General features: G+C 43.8%; 1 protein-coding gene across 1 annotated transcript in view; it reads right to left on the reverse strand.

Moving 5' to 3' along the window:
• Positions 1 to 17,201, reverse strand: part of ITGA9 (integrin subunit alpha 9) — a 288,361-nt gene that overhangs the window by 209,655 nt on the left and 61,505 nt on the right. The window contains exon 14 of the mRNA XM_054992076.1: positions 3,594 to 3,748. Coding sequence (XP_054848051.1) covers positions 3,594 to 3,748 — 155 coding nt within the window. The remainder of the gene's footprint in view (positions 1 to 3,593; positions 3,749 to 17,201) is intronic.

Raw genomic sequence — 17,201 nt, forward strand, 5'->3', positions numbered from 1 at the left:
TTAAGCTCTGTATCAGATTTCTACTTGTTTTCTTCTGTAATCCTTACCCTATTGTATTCTTTATTTAATGTTCCAATCATTGACTTGACTATATTGTCCTACACCGTGTGATCCACCTTCAGTCTCAGTGAGAAAGGCTTACAATAAATAATGTAAATAAAAATAAACAGATAAAATGTTGAGAGGTGCACACATGAGAACTACTAGCCCTAAACCACAAGTAATCATATTAAAAAATAAGGAATCTAGTGAAATGTGGATGTCAGAAGTTAGCAGAATGGCCACCTTGAGCTTCTCAGCAAACAAAAGGCTGCATCAGCAGAGTATGTTAAAAAAGACACCGAGCAGTAAGATAATAGTTGAGGAGGGAAGTATTTGGAACAGCCATTGGCATAAAAAGATGCATGGGACATGACACAGTGTGTGTGAGTAAATGAATCTATTATGGATCTATAGGAAGGGGGTGTAATGAACACAAAGCGTACCTCCAAAGGATAATGTGGCTGAAAAATTATCTTATTAGCCAAAAAGATGACCTATTAAACTGAATGAAGCCCACCAGCAAAGCATGGCTGCCCAACAAAGGATCAACAAACCATTAATCGTTGTTGCCTGGCTGAACTGGAAAAAAACAGTGTGGATATCAAGTTATCTGGCAAGTTACACTACACAGCTGATCGGCTTCATGCAGCTTTGTGGGCCACAAATTGCACAGTCCTGCAATGCGATCACCTCACGAACATCACTTTGGATCACTCCACATAGTAGCTGTCACCATGTGCTGAATGTGAAGGAGAGCAGGAGGCCAGGCGACAAACATAGATCCACACGGAGCTAGAGTAAAAAATTGGCCACAACTTTATCAACACACAGCATAAAGGAGCACTGGCGATGCATGCGGGTCAGATCCCACAACACTGGCTGACTCGCCTGCCAGCCGATGACCCTCATCCCTCCAGACCAACCTGAGAAGGAAACCAAGGAGCAACACTGAAGGGGGAGATCATGTGAGTGTACACCCCCGAGTGACTCCCCTGCTGCCTGGGAGTGAGTATGCCCCAGCAGCCCTGAGCTGGCATGCACCACCATGACTCACTCCCAAGATTCCTTATGGGAACCCCCTTAATGGGGAGACTGGGCACACAGGCCTCACCTCCCCCCAAAAGGGATCTGCCAGAACAACCTCCGGAACAAGTTGTGACAAAGAACATATGCAAATATGACTAAAGAGGAAACAAAGCACAAACATGAGGGCAAGTAGTGGGTGGGCTTCACTGCCAGAGTCAAGTGCAGAGGAGGCAGGGCTGCGGTTGTAAAAATACCTGGCTGCCGGACCGGAGGGAAGACTTTGTCCCTCAGGTCCAGAGCCAGGCCCCCACCCCATCACCACTCCTGATAGGGTGGCAGGGAATTTTAAACTGATTGGCTGGGCTCACCCGGAGGAGCTGGGCCCACCCTGCCAATATGGTGGCCTCCATGCCTCATGCCCCTCCGTCGCCTACCAGCAGCAACCTTGACCCCCAGGTAGGTCTGGTGAGCTGCCACTTCTGTGCAGTAGCTTGCTACACGGACAGGAAAAGTTTCTCCATACCACAACATACATTCAGAAAGTCCACAAACAGAAAGAAAAAAAAATGCCTAGTCTCCATGGTGAACTGCTATGCACAACATCTGTGACAATTATAATTTCAAATGATGGCCATAAAATGTATGTTGACCCCAGGAAATGTCAGAGAACAGCCTGTACATCACAACACTCATCTAGCCGTGGCAATGCCTTCTCTGAGCAACAGCTGACATTTAGCATTAGAGAATCTTGAATAGTAAATTTCACATCTTTCTCCACTTTGCCTTTTGGCAGCCACAAGTCAATGATGTCAATGAGTGGAAAACTAAAATATTAGGAATAAGTTTTTAAAACCTTGCATATGTCACCAGATCATAGTTACCAGCTGACTCAGATTAGTCCTCCGAGAGAAATGAGCTTCTGCTCATAATTTCACAATGCAAGAAGGTAATCATTTCATAGGCTGCAGATTTGCACAGGTAAAAGGACACAAGCAGTCTACTCACACAGCCAGTATAATGAAGACACACCCATTCACAGAAGACTCACTGATCGGATGCTGCACTGCTCGAAAAACATGGGCCACACACATAAAACAATTATCTACACAAGCCAGCCACCTAGCGCATTACAGGAACTGAAATTGAAGGGCACCAATTGTGGGTAAAAAAATGTAGAAATTCATTGCCCGTGCCAGGCAAAGCCAATATATATTCAACAATCCCATTATATAAAATATCATTTCCTTTGCTCAGAAACCAAGCCAAAACCTTTAAGGTACTCTAAAAGAAGGAAGTCTGAAAGGCTCGTTCCCAAGAAAAATACTTCAAGAGCAGCACTGGCTGAATAACAAAGTTACATGGTGGCCTATCACTAACTATTAGGCTTGATAGCGAAGACTGGGATCATTACATACAAAGGTATTATAAATCTGATCACCAGGTTCTGGGCACTGGGAACAAAGGAAAGCTCTTTCCAGCTCACACTCCTTGCAACCTGAAGTGCTTGCCAGGAGGAATATGGCAAGCCAGTGCTGGAGTCAGTGTTCTGGGCCAATATGCAGCCTAAGAGCCAGGGCACAATAGCAGTTTGAGCATCCGACATGAGCCTGGGAGACTCATGTTCGACATCCTGCTCAGGGCCAAGCTACAAGTGACGAATGACACTTGAATGGCAAGTGAACAGACTCACGTGATCAAGTGGAGCACAAGTGAACAGGGAGGAATACACGTGAGTCTGTTCACTTGCCGTACAAGTGTCATTCATCACTTGTAGCTTGGCCCTCAGCCATGAAGCTCACTGAGCAGGTGACCTCAGGCCACTCACTAAATATATAAATAAATAATATTCAAGCTGAGCTTTCCAGACATATTGGTAAAATTTATCAGAGGCTTTATTCAGCAACATAATTCTTACTTGGCTGGGTTATAACCACCTCACTGTTGGGGCAGGAGGAGAGATCCTAAGCAGCTTGTCATGCTTGTGCAATAAAACACAGGAGGAGGTCAACCTCCTGGTATCTTTCAAACTTCACAGTCAATCAATAAAATACACCTCGCTACTGAGCAAAACACTCATGCAGTTTGAAAAGGCATTACTAGTCTTGTGTGTCCCTGTGCTCAAATATAAAGCTACAACAAAGGATGTCTGGATTCAGATTCTGCTGCATTTATTAAACAACCAGTGGCCTCTACCATATCTATAAATTTCAGCTTTACTCTGTGACACGGAGTAGAAACATTGCAGGAACTAAAAGCAGTATAAAGCATTTTACAAAACACACTTTCTGTGTGGTGTAGCTGTTAACATGTCAGAATAGGACCTGGGAGGTCCAGATGCTACAGAGGTTTGCTGAGTGCCTTTGGGATGGTTACACTCCTAACCTACCTCACAGGGTAATTGTGAGGGGAAACAGGGGAAACCCTGTAAGCTCCCACTGGAGAGAAAGGTGGGGTATAAATGAAATAAATAAATATATAAAGTCTGGAACTGCAAAATAGTGAAGGACGCCAGGATTGTAACTTACCTATCTTTCCTGGAACATGCTTGCCATTGAAACGAAAGCAAGCTGTGACATTTAGGCAGTTCACCTCTTGCAAACCATCGTGGCATTGAGGGGCTGTGATGTCAATGGATGCCGGAAGGAAAATAGAGATGTCCAGTGTGATGACAGGCCTCGATCTTAAACAAAAAAAGGGAAGGGGAATGTTAATTCTCATAATAGCTAGTGCAGCACAGTGGCTAAGGCCGCATTTACACATGCAGGAAAATGAGGTGGTACAACGGTTTACGCCATGTCAGACTGCATGTAGAGGATTCTGTTTTGCAGATGGATTCTCTAAGTTAAAACCTCCTTGCAAACAGAAATCCAGTGTAGCAAAGCAAAGGGGGTGAAATCTTTCTCACTGCCATCTGCTTTCATGGAAATTTCTTTAAAGATGAGAGGGAAAATATAAATGTTAAATAAAATAGTATGCCATTGCTTCTGCAAGTTTGATGATTTTCACTATGTCTCTTATTTCGCCTGTGTCCTATGCATTCCTTGAAACTGATATCATACATCTCATCAGATGCATGTAACAGATATCATACATCACATCAGCAGTATGGAAGTTGTCCCCCAACCAAACTAATATTGATGCTATGTTATACAGAATGCCGTTTGTGTAAGTGGCTCCCCAAGATATTGCAGAAAGACGAACTGTGCTGGCATGATTTTAAAAAAAACAAACTAAAGCCAACTGGGGGATTCTTCATACTGTCTAACAAATGTTTTTTTTATGTTCTTCCTTACCCAAAGAGAGAAAAAAATCTAGAAGAGATTCAAGAGGCAACAAATCTACCTATATATATAAAGACAAGTGTCCTGACTGACTCATCAACGCCCAGCCCAAACCCCTGGACCTAGAAACGTGAAATTTGGGCAGGACGTTCCTTTTGTGATGTAGAGGCTCACTATGAAGGGATTTTAAGAAATTCACCCCCTAAGGGGTGAAAATGCATTTTCCTAAAGGGATACACCTTCCCTGTGTGGCTGACAGGCTTGCACCCCTGCTCACTGTCAGCTCGCCACTCTTCCCTGATTGGGCCAGCTTTCAAGGTCATTTGCATATGTGGGCTTATTGGGACTTACAACATTCCACATCTCATCCACACACACACACCCAAGACAGTTGGAACAAAGAGGTCATTTGCATATGCAGCCTGATTGGACCTCACTCACCACATTCTAAACAGTATGCAGTTGCTGTTGGAAGTTGTTCAATGTGTCCTGAGATAAAATGCATCTTCCAGTCTTCCCCTACAAGTTCACTAGGGTTGCCAAGTAGTTAAATACCGTAGCGAAGCACGGGTATCAAACTAGTCAAGACATATGTACCAGCATCCAGGTATGGCTAGAGGCACCAAATACAGCTAAGAAATGTGGGCGGGGGGGGGGTTCATCAGTGCTTTGATACAAGGCCTCCTGGGAGCCTTATGTAAACCACCTTGAGTTCCCTGACGGTGGAAAAGTCGGATAAAAATGTAACATAGAGATACACTTTTGGAGTATATGAATGTAGCTATCTTTGATGTATTAGACACTGTGTCATCCCAAGGGCAGCAGGAGCTCGCTCTTGGAAGAAGCAGACACAGGACCCTTGTACAGAAGACCAGCTGTAGGACCTGGATCCTCTAAGCCAGAAGAGCTAAGCACATCTACCAAAAGTTTCCTCTGAAGAAACGCTTTTCCAGCTGCCCAAGACCACAGACTCATCTGGTAAATCAGGAAAGTACGGGAATGCTACTGAGCATATCAAGTGGGCATGGCTCCAAGCCAGAACATGCCCTTTAAAGCTCTGTACATTCTCCAATGAAAGACAGAACTTGGAACAGTCAGGTTGCCTTAAGATATAATGGCTTCAATTAAACTCATGAGAACAACTTGTCTGCTGACTTGGAGCTGTCCATGGTCTGTCAGATCTTACCTCTGACCCAAACTTTGCTTTTCTTCCCTCCTTGTAGCATCCCTCATTGCATAATAACATTAGTAACAGTGTGCTTATATACCGCTTTTCTAGACAGGTTAGTGATCAAATCAGAGCAGTGAACAATACAGCTGGGGAGCTGGGCTGAGAGGAGTGGCTTACCTGAGGTCACCTGCTGAGCTCATGGCAGTCATGGGAGTCAAACTACCACATGCTCCTACTGCTGTATCCAGTTAGTGGTGACCACCACCTGCTGCCTCCTGCTTGTCTTCCCCATGGCATTAACTTAGAAAAATCCACCCTGCACCTACCATGCCCAGTTTTTTTGGCCAGGCCAGGCACTGAACAAAACTGTAAAATATAATTGTTGTAGAACAGCCAGTGTGAAAAATAGCAAAGATCAAAGACACTCTTGCTGCTGTAGTCCTTTTACTTGATGACTTACGGACAAGATATGTGAACAGTCTCCACTGAAAACCATTCTGCTTGAAGCAACCCAAGGTGATACTAAAGCTCCATCTTTTTCATTCACACCGGATACTATTTATATAAGGAATTGTGCAGAATCCTTCAGCCCAGGTAGCGTCAACTGAAAAAAAGAATGTCTACCTTGTGAGGTACAGTGGGGAGCGGGAAGAGGGCATAAAGGTCTAGGGGGCTTCCTGGTTCATTTTATCCTGGACCACCCTTGCCCTAAAGGTCACAGAGATAATCACCCATCAGACTCAGTCAGCCATTATAATTTATGGCACTGAGGAGGCTAAAAAAAAACAAAGTAAGAAGATGGAAGGACTCTGCAGGAATGAGGCTCAGGAAGGAAAAAAGAGCAGCCAACTTCTTGGCTGTCTCATGCTATTTCATGGTCCCTTTCTTTTCATCCCCTCTAACTTCCCCTAGGATCCACAGACATCTCTTTCAGGGAGCTCCAAGGACACCCTGATTTCCTGCTGTAGTGGAGAAGGGAATTAGGCATTTGCAGAAAGACTCTGCCTCTCCAGGAAATGGCTGTAGCTCTGTCTTCCTAGTCCCAGAGCCAGGACGCTTCCTTTTACAGAATTCCCTGAAGCCCAAGGAGAGGGCAGCCTATAGAAAAAAGAACCCCTCAATTAATTTTCCATCGAGTTGCAAGATGGAATAAGTACATTAACGCAGCAACTGTTGTCAACAAGGCCATGGTTGAATACTTCCTAGTGCCATGAACTCTGGCTGATAGTATTCCTCCGAGGCAGTAGAATTTAATCAAGATTGGCCTGCTTCCTCCCATCTTGTGTATCATGAATGGAAGTATTTACATTTCTGCCACTTTATGCCCTGGCTTCTTGCTATGGGTTTTTTCAAGTTGAAGAAGAGTTCAGTCATGTCAAAGTCATATAACCTTTATGGCAAGGCTTTTCTCTACCACATGACTGAGTAATTAGAGAACACTTGGGGATTATTTATGAAATTAAGAGCCCATTCATGATCACAAACATCTCACAGTGCACAACATGTGCTACAAAAGATTCTTTACTGGCCATAAAATCAGGGATGAATGACAAAAATAAGCATTCATTTCTACTTCAAATTCTTTTGAAAATATTTTAAGTTCTACTTATCACACTAACTGATACATTCATGTTATGAAGTCTATTTATGTATGGAAAGAACATAGTTCCTAGAAAATAAATTTGCCCTCTACAAACAGCTTAGCTTAGCTCAGCTCCAGATTCTGTTATTGATGCCAGTATGGTGTAGCTGGTAAAGTGAGGGACTTGAACTGGCAAGTCTTGGAATCAATTTCCACACAGCCCTAACCACTCACTGGCAGTGCCATTCTAAGCAGAGTTACACTCCCTTAAGTCCACTGAAGTGAATGGGCTTAGAAGGGTGCAACTCTGCTTAGGATAGCACTGAGGGTTATTTTGGGTTAGTTATTCACTCTCAATCTAACCTACATTGCAGAGATGTTAAGAGGATAAAATGGAGGGAAGAATGTTGTGTTGCTCTGAGCTCCTTGAAGGAAGGGTAGGATTAAAATGTAATGGACAATGAAATCTACAAGATACCAACAATTTTAGCCCCTCCCCCAAATGCTAACCAGCCTCTCCCCAACTCTGTCCCTACAGGATCCTCTACAAATTATTCATATAGAATACATTCTGTTATGGCAAAAGTAAAGAGGCGTTGATGATGCAACAGTAACAGGACACAATGTTTTTAGCATCTTTTATTGAAATAATCACATTGGATTCGGAATCAGCAACTTCTGAAAATTCATGCATCGTCTTGGTTTTGGGATAGATTTACATTCAGAAACATTACTTTTAGAGTAACCGGAACTACTGTTAAAAATTCAGAAGGTGCTGGAATTTCTCCTCTGAAGGTGGAACCTCACTCCCTCTATAAACAAAAGATGCAAATATACAAGGAACCTGCTTGGAAATGCAGCAGAGATACTGAGAGGTCACGGCAAGTCAACACCAAGTTTATGCAGGCATGTGTACAAGGATCCTCAGGAATCTTGTGCCCTCTTTGGACTACACATCAAACCAACAACCTCCTACTCCTGTTGATCTGCTCTAAAATGAGATAATCAAGCCTACATTTTCATAAGTGTTGTTTGTTACTGTTGCTGTTTCCCTTCAAAGAAAAGCATGGCATCTCAAACCTGCAATAATAATTCTCCCCCCTCTCTTTGTTCTCACTATGCTTGTAAGAAACGAGGCCTAGAAAGGGGAAGAAATGCTTTACTCCACCAGGCCAAGTTCCATCTGGTGCAGCACTGCTACCACTGTATCTGTATCTAAAGTGAGAGGCCTATTCTAGCCAGAAGTCTCAAGTTATTCAATGGGATTTATTTATTTGCTTCATTTATACCCTGCCTTCCAGATCCTAGTCCTGCACTCTTCTACACCGCACTGACTCTCAAAATGATGCATTGTACTTCTTTTTGTCTGACTTGAACCTTGTCCCAATCAGTCTCATTGGGTAAGACCAGGTATTGCAAATAAAGGATAAAAACGTTCCTCTATCCAACCCTCTCCACTGTTCATTGGATACCATATAATGCTGGAGCACCACAGCAGCAGGTGCCATGCAGCAAAGTATACCCCCTGGGGCAACAGCTGGCATTCCTACAACCAGGGTTTTTTTTCAGCTGGAATGTGGTGGAACGGAGTTCCGGAACCTCTTGAAAATGGTCACATGGCTGGTGGCCCCGCCCCCGATCTCCAGACAGAGGGGAGGGCATGGCGCGGAGGGCAATCTAAACTCCCCTCTGTCTGGAGATCAGGGGGCGGGGCCACCAGCTACATGACCATTTTCTCCAAGGGCAACCCACTGAGTTCCACCACTTCTTTTCCCAGAAAAAAAGCCCTGCCTACAACATCCAAATCAAAGTGGCTTCCCCAAAAGCTTTTAATATCACTTGGCAGGACATATTGTTTTTGGCATAGAAACTTTACAGAACTTTACAGAAATTTTAGGTAAGGGAAGGTCCTGCTACTTCACCCTAATCTTAATCCAAATAACAAATGCGGCACACTCCCTGGCTGGCAGCTGCTGCAACTAATCAGCCTCACCACATGGTTAATTGATAATGCCCTGATTTCTAGAGAAATAAGCAGATGAGACAATGGGTATAGAAAAACCCACCCAAAGCCAGTGAAGCCTGCACAGTAGGAGAGTTTTCCCACAATCCATTGTTTGGCTTTAAAGTCATACCAAGCATTTAAATCGATGTCCTTAATCATTGTCTTTAATTTCTTACAGCAGTAGGCAGGAACGGAGACATTAGTGAAGCATAAGCCCAAATATCAGGTGTTAGAGACAGGCTGTGGAGCAGATTGTCAAAGTTTATTCTGATTCCAAAACTCTGTAGATAATTGCAGACAGCATGAGCAACAGCAGCCAGGTGTTTAGGGCTGGGATGACAGAGGATGAAGTTATCCATGTAAGAAAAGTAAAATATGTTAAAGTGCCGACAAATATCTTCTGCGAAAATGACAGTGAAGAGAGTAAAATTGAAGGGGCTAAGATCTACCCCCATAGGACACTTCCTGAAACAGTAGGTAGATTCGCCATCAGAAACAGATCCCGGGGCATGATCTTATGCCGCATTCAGTGGATTGGGCACCAGTCCTTGGGAAATCACAATTTGCCAGCTCCTCATGAAAAGTGAGAGAAATCCACCAGTCTAGACTTCATTGCACCCCTATTATATTTGTTAAGAAGAAAGACCCACCCAGTAAAACAATGAGGTATCCAAGATCTGCAGACACGTAGCTTTGGGTGTCCGCCATTTTACCTGGGTCTGGATCTTTTTCTTGTTGGAAGGAATAGTGGTTTGGGGAGATGTCACTGGTGGATACGTCAGGGCTGAAGCCAGCATTGCTACTGGGAAGACTTGAGGAATCACGGACTCGTTGGTCTTGCTGATGAAGTATGTCTTGTATGAACCAACCACTTCCCACACATATTCCATTTTGTTGGAGGAATTCATGTTCTAAGTGTGGTTTATGGCATCAACAACTGGCATCACAGACGAGTAAATGGTGATGTTTGTTAACCTGTGCTTTGTCAGGGTGCACACGGTGATAGATTTCGGAGTGATCAGACTTGGATTCACCCCCTGAAGAATTAATTCATGCACTCTGTCCCTGGCATTCTGTCCGATGCACACAGACCATCTTAAGTATTCCTTAGTGGTCATGGCCAGGTGATATGCCAGTTCATATTTGTCCCATTCAGCGGCTTTGCTTTCTGGCTCACAGTATCCCAGGGCTCCCCAGAACCATCCATTGTCACAGTGACCCCCTGCAGGATCAGAACGGAGGCAAGACTTGGCAAACTCTGGGTTTTCGAGTTGCCATCCATGCTGGATGAAAGCCTCTGCTAGGAACTGGTGCTCTGGAGGAAATATGTTTTTCACCTTTGCCGCTTGTTGTTTCAGAAGCAGAGATTTGGGTTGTCTTGACTGCCATGGTAATCAAAGCTTTTGGTATAGCTCGTTTATCAGAAGAATAGTGTCCTTGTTGGCAATTTACTCATAGGTAGTTTGTTTGCATTGAGTGCTGGCCATCACCAGTGTGTTCAGAGGGCTGTAGGTCCCTAAGATATGGGATCCCATGATAAGCCAAAGTACGTGCATTGATATGCCTGTAAAGTACCCAAGCACTAAACAGCTTGTCTAAATAGGGTTGACTAAGTTCTTATGGGAGCCTTCATGATCAGGATATTTATTGTAACCCTATGAGGCCAGAACCGGTAATATCAGCTTCCACCTATCAGAGGGAATTTCTGAAGTTATAGCTAAATCCAAGTGGGAAGGTTTTATGTTGGGTATCTGCCAATCTGAGTTATAATTGTCTGAGAAGTTCTCATATAACCCTGGCAGGTCTCACAACCTTGCATGGTTCTAGGTTGAGCAAGTGGGAGCCTTTGATTTGGACCTTCCTCTCTGTTGCGGAGAAGGGGATCTCTGCAACTTGGAAACGTAAATCTTTTTCTTATCTTCTAGATTTCTGTCTAGTATATCCTCCATTTCCCCCAACAACATAGGCAGCTGATGAGGTGACTTGTGTGGACTGAAACATTGTCTCAATCGTGGGAGCGTTTGCTGCTCTATATTGCTGGGGGGTTCTGAACCAGCTGTGTAATTTGGCAACATATTCTAGCACCGGATTGGTCCCCCACAGGAGCACCATGGTATGAAACCAGAGCAATCTACGGTGTTCTTCAAATTTCTCCATCAAGGTCTTATAAGCAACAACTGTGTACAATGTTGGAATGAAAGCTTCAGGTCTGACTAAGCCCTGACGCTGTGCTTCCGTGCCCAAACCCAATGAGACAAGGTTGGCTTGAACTGAAGCTAATGCAGTCCCTGCCCCATCAAGCTCTGGTCTTTTCTTAAAAACATCCAAAGGATTGCACTGAACATTGTCAAATAGATCAGGCCAATCCTTCAAGACAGGAGCCTGAGCTGCTCTCAATTGGGGAAGTGGGGTGGACCCTAAAATGCCTGGGGGTCTAGGCAAGGGAGTTGGGGGTTTATTCTCTGCAAAAGCTAGATTTGATTCATGTTCAATCTGTACTTTCAAAACTGCAAGAATGGGCCCCAAGATCCACACAGCCCGGTAGGCTTTAGCAGCAGGGGTGAGATGAAATTGGAAAACCTCACCCTCATCAGCCTGCTTCAATTTATCATGTAAGGCATCCCATGATAACTGTAGTTGTTCTAAAGGCGATGGAAAGAAATCCAATGGAATGGTCTTTATTGTTCTCATTCCTAAATCAACCCTGGATCTAAACATGGGTACAATCAAGGCGAACAATCACATACAATGGTCTTACCAGCTAAGGATCTGCACAGCAAAGCAACAGCAAGCATACGATGTCCTCTGGAGAGGGGTGTGATCTTAATGGATCTTAGGGATCCATGGTTTATATAGGAGAGGGGTGTATGCAGGAGGACAGAGGACTGGAGCCAATCGGTGCAATGGGCAGTCTTCAGGGTTGTCAGCTAATGACACATAGTATATATACGTCAGACTCAGTGTTCGCTGAGCAATCAATGCAGCCACCAAAGGTAGACTAGCATATTGTCTAAAGATGACAGCTATCAGAGAAGAGGGCCTTGGGTCTAAAGAACAAACAAATAGTCGAGGCAGTTATTAACTTTTGGATATGTATTTGTCTCTGTTTGCAAAATGGGATTGTTTGCCAAGCCCCTGTTGGGAGGTCAATGCAACCTGCACGTATCAAGGTAGCATCAACTGCAAATTGAGGCAAAGGTTGTTTACATTTAGCAGACAGTGAAAAGCATGGTAAATCATTAATGATTTTTAGCAAATGATCTCTATAGGATTTTCAGAAATGCATGTCAGTTTTTTCACTAATACCTTGGTACAATGGTATTCAGTGGGTGACTTCCAGTTGGTGCAGGAACCTGGGAAGCACCACAAACCTGTTCTTCATAGAAATGGAGTATTACATATACAGAAATAGATACAGTATAGATGTTTACAATGGGATTTGGGGGAGGGGTTATGTTTTCTCCTCTAGATGCCCTCAAAGTGCCCTGCCACTCTCAAACTTGGAAGTCAATCATGGAGATTAGCTGCCTACCCTTGATGCACAGTCTCCTCTGTCAGCCGTATGCCCTGGCAGGGAAACAGCAGGGACTCCGAGGAGAGAACATGGACACGAGAAGTGGGTTCTGGCTTGAGCAAGCGGGCAGTATGAGGCTGTGCTTGGGAGCACTCTAACTTAAATTTCTTTATTCCATCTTGGTGGATTTTGATGGTATTATTTATCTTTTGTTGTTTGTTTAATTAAGCTTTATTATCTGCTTTGCTCTGGTCGCTTTCTTTCTCTTTTATCCTGTTGCTCTTTTCTCTTGTTTTGTTATGGGAATTACAGAGTAGGCAGAGCAGGGGTTGGTCTCTGGGCAGCACTCCTGTTTCATCTACCTCGCTCTGTTTTAGCTGCTTCCCTTAATTTCAGTCTGTTTTATTTTAGCTTTAGTTCTATACTTGCTTGTGTCTTTTATCCTTTCTCTTCTCAGCTTTAGTAGCAGGGAGGCGGAGAAGAGCTGATTTCATTGTTTATCTTGTATTTTTTTTTAGGGGTTTAACTTCATTTATTTTTATTCTCTATCAAGTACTGTTAATTTTCTTTCTTTCTCCTACTTTGCCACTGCCTCTGTTGATTTATGTTTTCTGTTCTCTCGGGTTGTGCTCAGCATCTGCAATCTGTAGGAAGTGGTCGTAGTGGCAGTGGGTCCCTTCTGCTCTGCCCTTCCCTCCTTGTTTAACTAAGTATAAAGGGAGAGGGAGATCTGATAACCAGAGAAGTTTGACAGAGAATACTGTTAATGACTTTTTTCCACTTTGTCTTACTCTTATTATATGTATATTCCTTCTCATGAATGTGGGGAAGGGCTAGCGAGTTTTAAAGTATTCAATGTTGATGTATTTGAGAAGGGAAGCACTTAACTACATGGTTTAAATTTTACATACTGTATATATCCTATTTATATTGTACTGATTAAGGATCTTATATTTGATACCTTTATTTTTTATTTTATATTTAACATTTCTATATTTAATTATTTAATTATTTTAATCGGTGTTCTGGGTTATGGAATAGCTCTGGAACAGTTACCAGGATCTATAGAATTCTTCGTGGGCTGTCATTTCAGTATTCAGTATGGGGATTAAAAGAAGGTCATTTAAGGATACCTTAGCTCCATCTACAAAACAAAGCAAGATTGATAACTTCCTAGGAGGTTCTCTTTCTACGATCACTCGCTGTAGCCAATATGCATACCTTGGAGATGATGACCCTCTTTCATACCCAGAAACCAGTCAGACTCCCACAATGGTCATGGAAGAACTTGTTAAGCCCAAAAATGATGTTAGACATTCTGTTATTTTGAATGTTTATCCCTATGAGGGTAAAATTATAAATTGGACTCCTAAACGGAGAGCTAGGCAACACCTTCAATTCCTTCTGAACTTATGTTGACCTAAAGTGGGTAGAGCTAGTGCCTGGTGTTGTCCGTTCTGACAGGATTTTACTCTCTTTTCACTCACCCAGAAAACCATCATTGCTTCAGGCAGAAGAGGAAAGGCTTAGGACTAGACATGGGCACGAACCAAAAACATTTAATGAACCAGCGGTTCGTGGTTCGGTGCTGACGACAAACCTGAACCAGCACACTGCAATGAACATTTCCCGCTGATGAACCGGTTCGAGGTTTGTGGTTCGTGGGCCTCAGAATGGCCCCGTTGGGCTTAGAGAGCCCATATTCCCAGGGAGTGTTTAGCAGGCTCTCCTCCAGCCAGCACCCAAATTTGGTCAAGAATGCAATAGGGATCTTGGAGTTATACCCTCTCCAATCTGAGGCCCCCAGGAAACTCCCATTCGATACAATTAGAGCCACCAGTTGACGTTGGCCCAGTGTACAAGTGGTTGGCCATCAGAACTGCCTATCAGGGTTTGCAGGGATGAGACTGGAGTGGCCATGGCTACAGAACACCCCCTCCCCCCTCCCTCCCCCGGGTGTCTTCTCCCATGTAACCAATTGTAACCAAATTGCAGCTCCATGGTTGGAAGGAAGACCTGCCGATCAAGGTAAACTGGGCTTTGATTCGGGTTTCCAGGGAAACAGAAGGAGTGCAGACATAGTTCAGGCATTCCCCCAGCTCCGTTTCCAAGGGAATTGATTGATGGTGCCTGACTGTCTGGCTTCCCAAACTGCGGGCGAACGCAACGAACCGGGCTTCCAATGAACGCTGGTTCGTTGGCCATGGACCCTCAAGAACTGCTGGTTCGCAAACAGACAATCAGGCGGTTCGTGGGGGTTTTTGGTTCGTAATGCGGTTCATGCCCGTGTCTACTTAGGACTTTCGGTATAGTGGTAGCGAGGTTTTTTCTCTGATCCAGTATCTGATTCAGTATGAGAACATTTCAAAGTTACCAACTTTAAGCAATAAATTCTGGGTCTGAAGGCTAAGGAGAAAATCAGATAATCATTTAACCCTGACTGGGGAAGGCACAAATGATCAGATTTCAAGAACATATTGTAGGGTCTCCAGATAGAGTGCACCCAACCACACCTGGTGCCCCTAATCCCAAGATGGACATCACTGAGAGCCCAGGTGAAGTGGCACTAGATGCAATATAAGATAATCTCTTCTCCTCCTTTAGCTCCATCACTCCTTCTGAGCATGATAAAATGATCAAAATGTTCTACTATCTGCAGGTAAACTTGGAGAAATTAAAGCAGAAACCTAGCAGTGACAACTGGAATACTCCAGTTGATGATTTTTCCACCCCGCTACAGATACTTTCAATTTATGGAATTTGAGGGATGTTAATGAGGGATCTCCCCCCCCCCGCCCCCCAGAACCTGAGATTATAATCCAAAGGGGACACTAGAAGCAAAGTGTCGAGGTGGAAGCTCTTAAAGTTATTTCAGGCATTTTGCACAGAAGGCCTGAAGGGATGAGGCACAGCTGCCCAATTTCTCTCTTGTGAACACACAGTACAACAGATTTAGCAAGCTGACCTGATTTTCTCCATGCCTTGTGGGACTGTAAGGAATAGCAATTGTTGCAAGGACTGCCATCTCAATCGACTAGTGGGCAACACTCTCACCATTTACCATGAAGGCTGAAAGAAAGGGTGCAGCTGGAAAAGCAATGAAGTGCAGTGGTAGCAGACAATGTGTTGCACTGGTTAAACTAGGAACAGGGAGATAAAGGTTCAGGATCCCCTTTTTGCTTTGAAGCTTACCAAGTGACCTACGGGCATTCCCCCTCTTGGCCTAACCTATCCCCTCACAGTGCTGTTGTGAAGATAAAATGATAAAGGGGGAACTGTGTATATCTCCTCGAGTTCCTTGGAGAAAGGGCAGAATAAAAATGTGATAGATTAGATTAGACTGACAGCAGATCAATAGTGTTTCTCAGCATTCTGTTGCAGAGACTGGCCAGCCAGGTTCCCCAGGAAGGCTGACGAGCCGGGCCAACTTTTATTCTGATAGCCAACCTTTGTTTTGATACCTAGTAGCCATAGGTAGCTTTCTTCCAAACACTGAGCCTCCATTTTTAGCTTTTATGCCTAGGCTATGAAGAAAGGGACTGAGCTGTTTCCTCTAATTAGATCATCTACCCACCGCCTCTCGCAAGCCTTCTTGTTAAACCACAGTGTTAAAAAAAAAATCTATTGCTGATTTTGCCACCACAAACTATCAGTTTAACCAAATGAAACCATAGGATCCCCAGTTGCAAATGTGTCCCCTTTACATCGTGAAAAGAGAAAGGTGGGTTGAGTTATTGTCTGTGCTGCTGATATAAAGAGCCCCCCATCTTAAAAGTCCATTTGTAGAGGGAGAGATCCAGCAAGAAGCAGAAAGTGGGATCTAATCAGATTAAGGATGCCCTCCCAGCGGTTTTTGTGAGGCGTCAGCTGATACAGTAATGAGTGGCCCCATAAAGACGCCAGAGGAAAAACAGTTTCACATTCTTTCACCATCACAGCCACCACACTTGCTTCATTCATTTTATGAGCATGTTTCTCAAGCTGTTTCCTCTAATTAGATCATCTACACACCGCCTCTCGCAAGCCTTCTTTGTAAACCACAGTAAAAAAAAAATCCATTGCTGCCTTTCCTGATTTTGCCGTCACAAACTATCAGTTTAAACAAATGAAATCATAGGATCCCCAGTTGCAAATGAAACATCATGAAACGAGAAAGGCCTGGTATACACGTTGCTCTGATAACCTTTTTGGCTCTGCCACCATTCCCTAACTACTGCCAACTCTGCTCTGTCTAAATTAAAAACTCCTAGACTCTTGGAGCACTCAGCATGAAGATGATTTTTAAGAGCTCAGGCAACCAACCAGGAAAATAGTCCTGATAGAACTGTTTCTCCACTGGCATCCATACAGGAAGTTGTTATTCTACCTCATACATAACACATAGCATCAGTAAACAAAAAGTATGGCACTGGATAACAGTTAAACAGCACTGTTCATAGAAACACTCTCTCACACAGGCCAATGAGTTGAATTCAGCAGTCCGATAGCAGAAGAAAGTGACAGTCATAGATCTTTCCTGCATTCCTCTCTTAACCCCAGGAAAATAGTCTCCTGGGGCTGCAGCATGAAAGAAGGAAGGA

This window comes from Eublepharis macularius, chromosome 11 (genome assembly GCF_028583425.1).
Source record: "Eublepharis macularius isolate TG4126 chromosome 11, MPM_Emac_v1.0, whole genome shotgun sequence".
Taxonomy (NCBI): domain Eukaryota; kingdom Metazoa; phylum Chordata; class Lepidosauria; order Squamata; family Eublepharidae; genus Eublepharis; species Eublepharis macularius.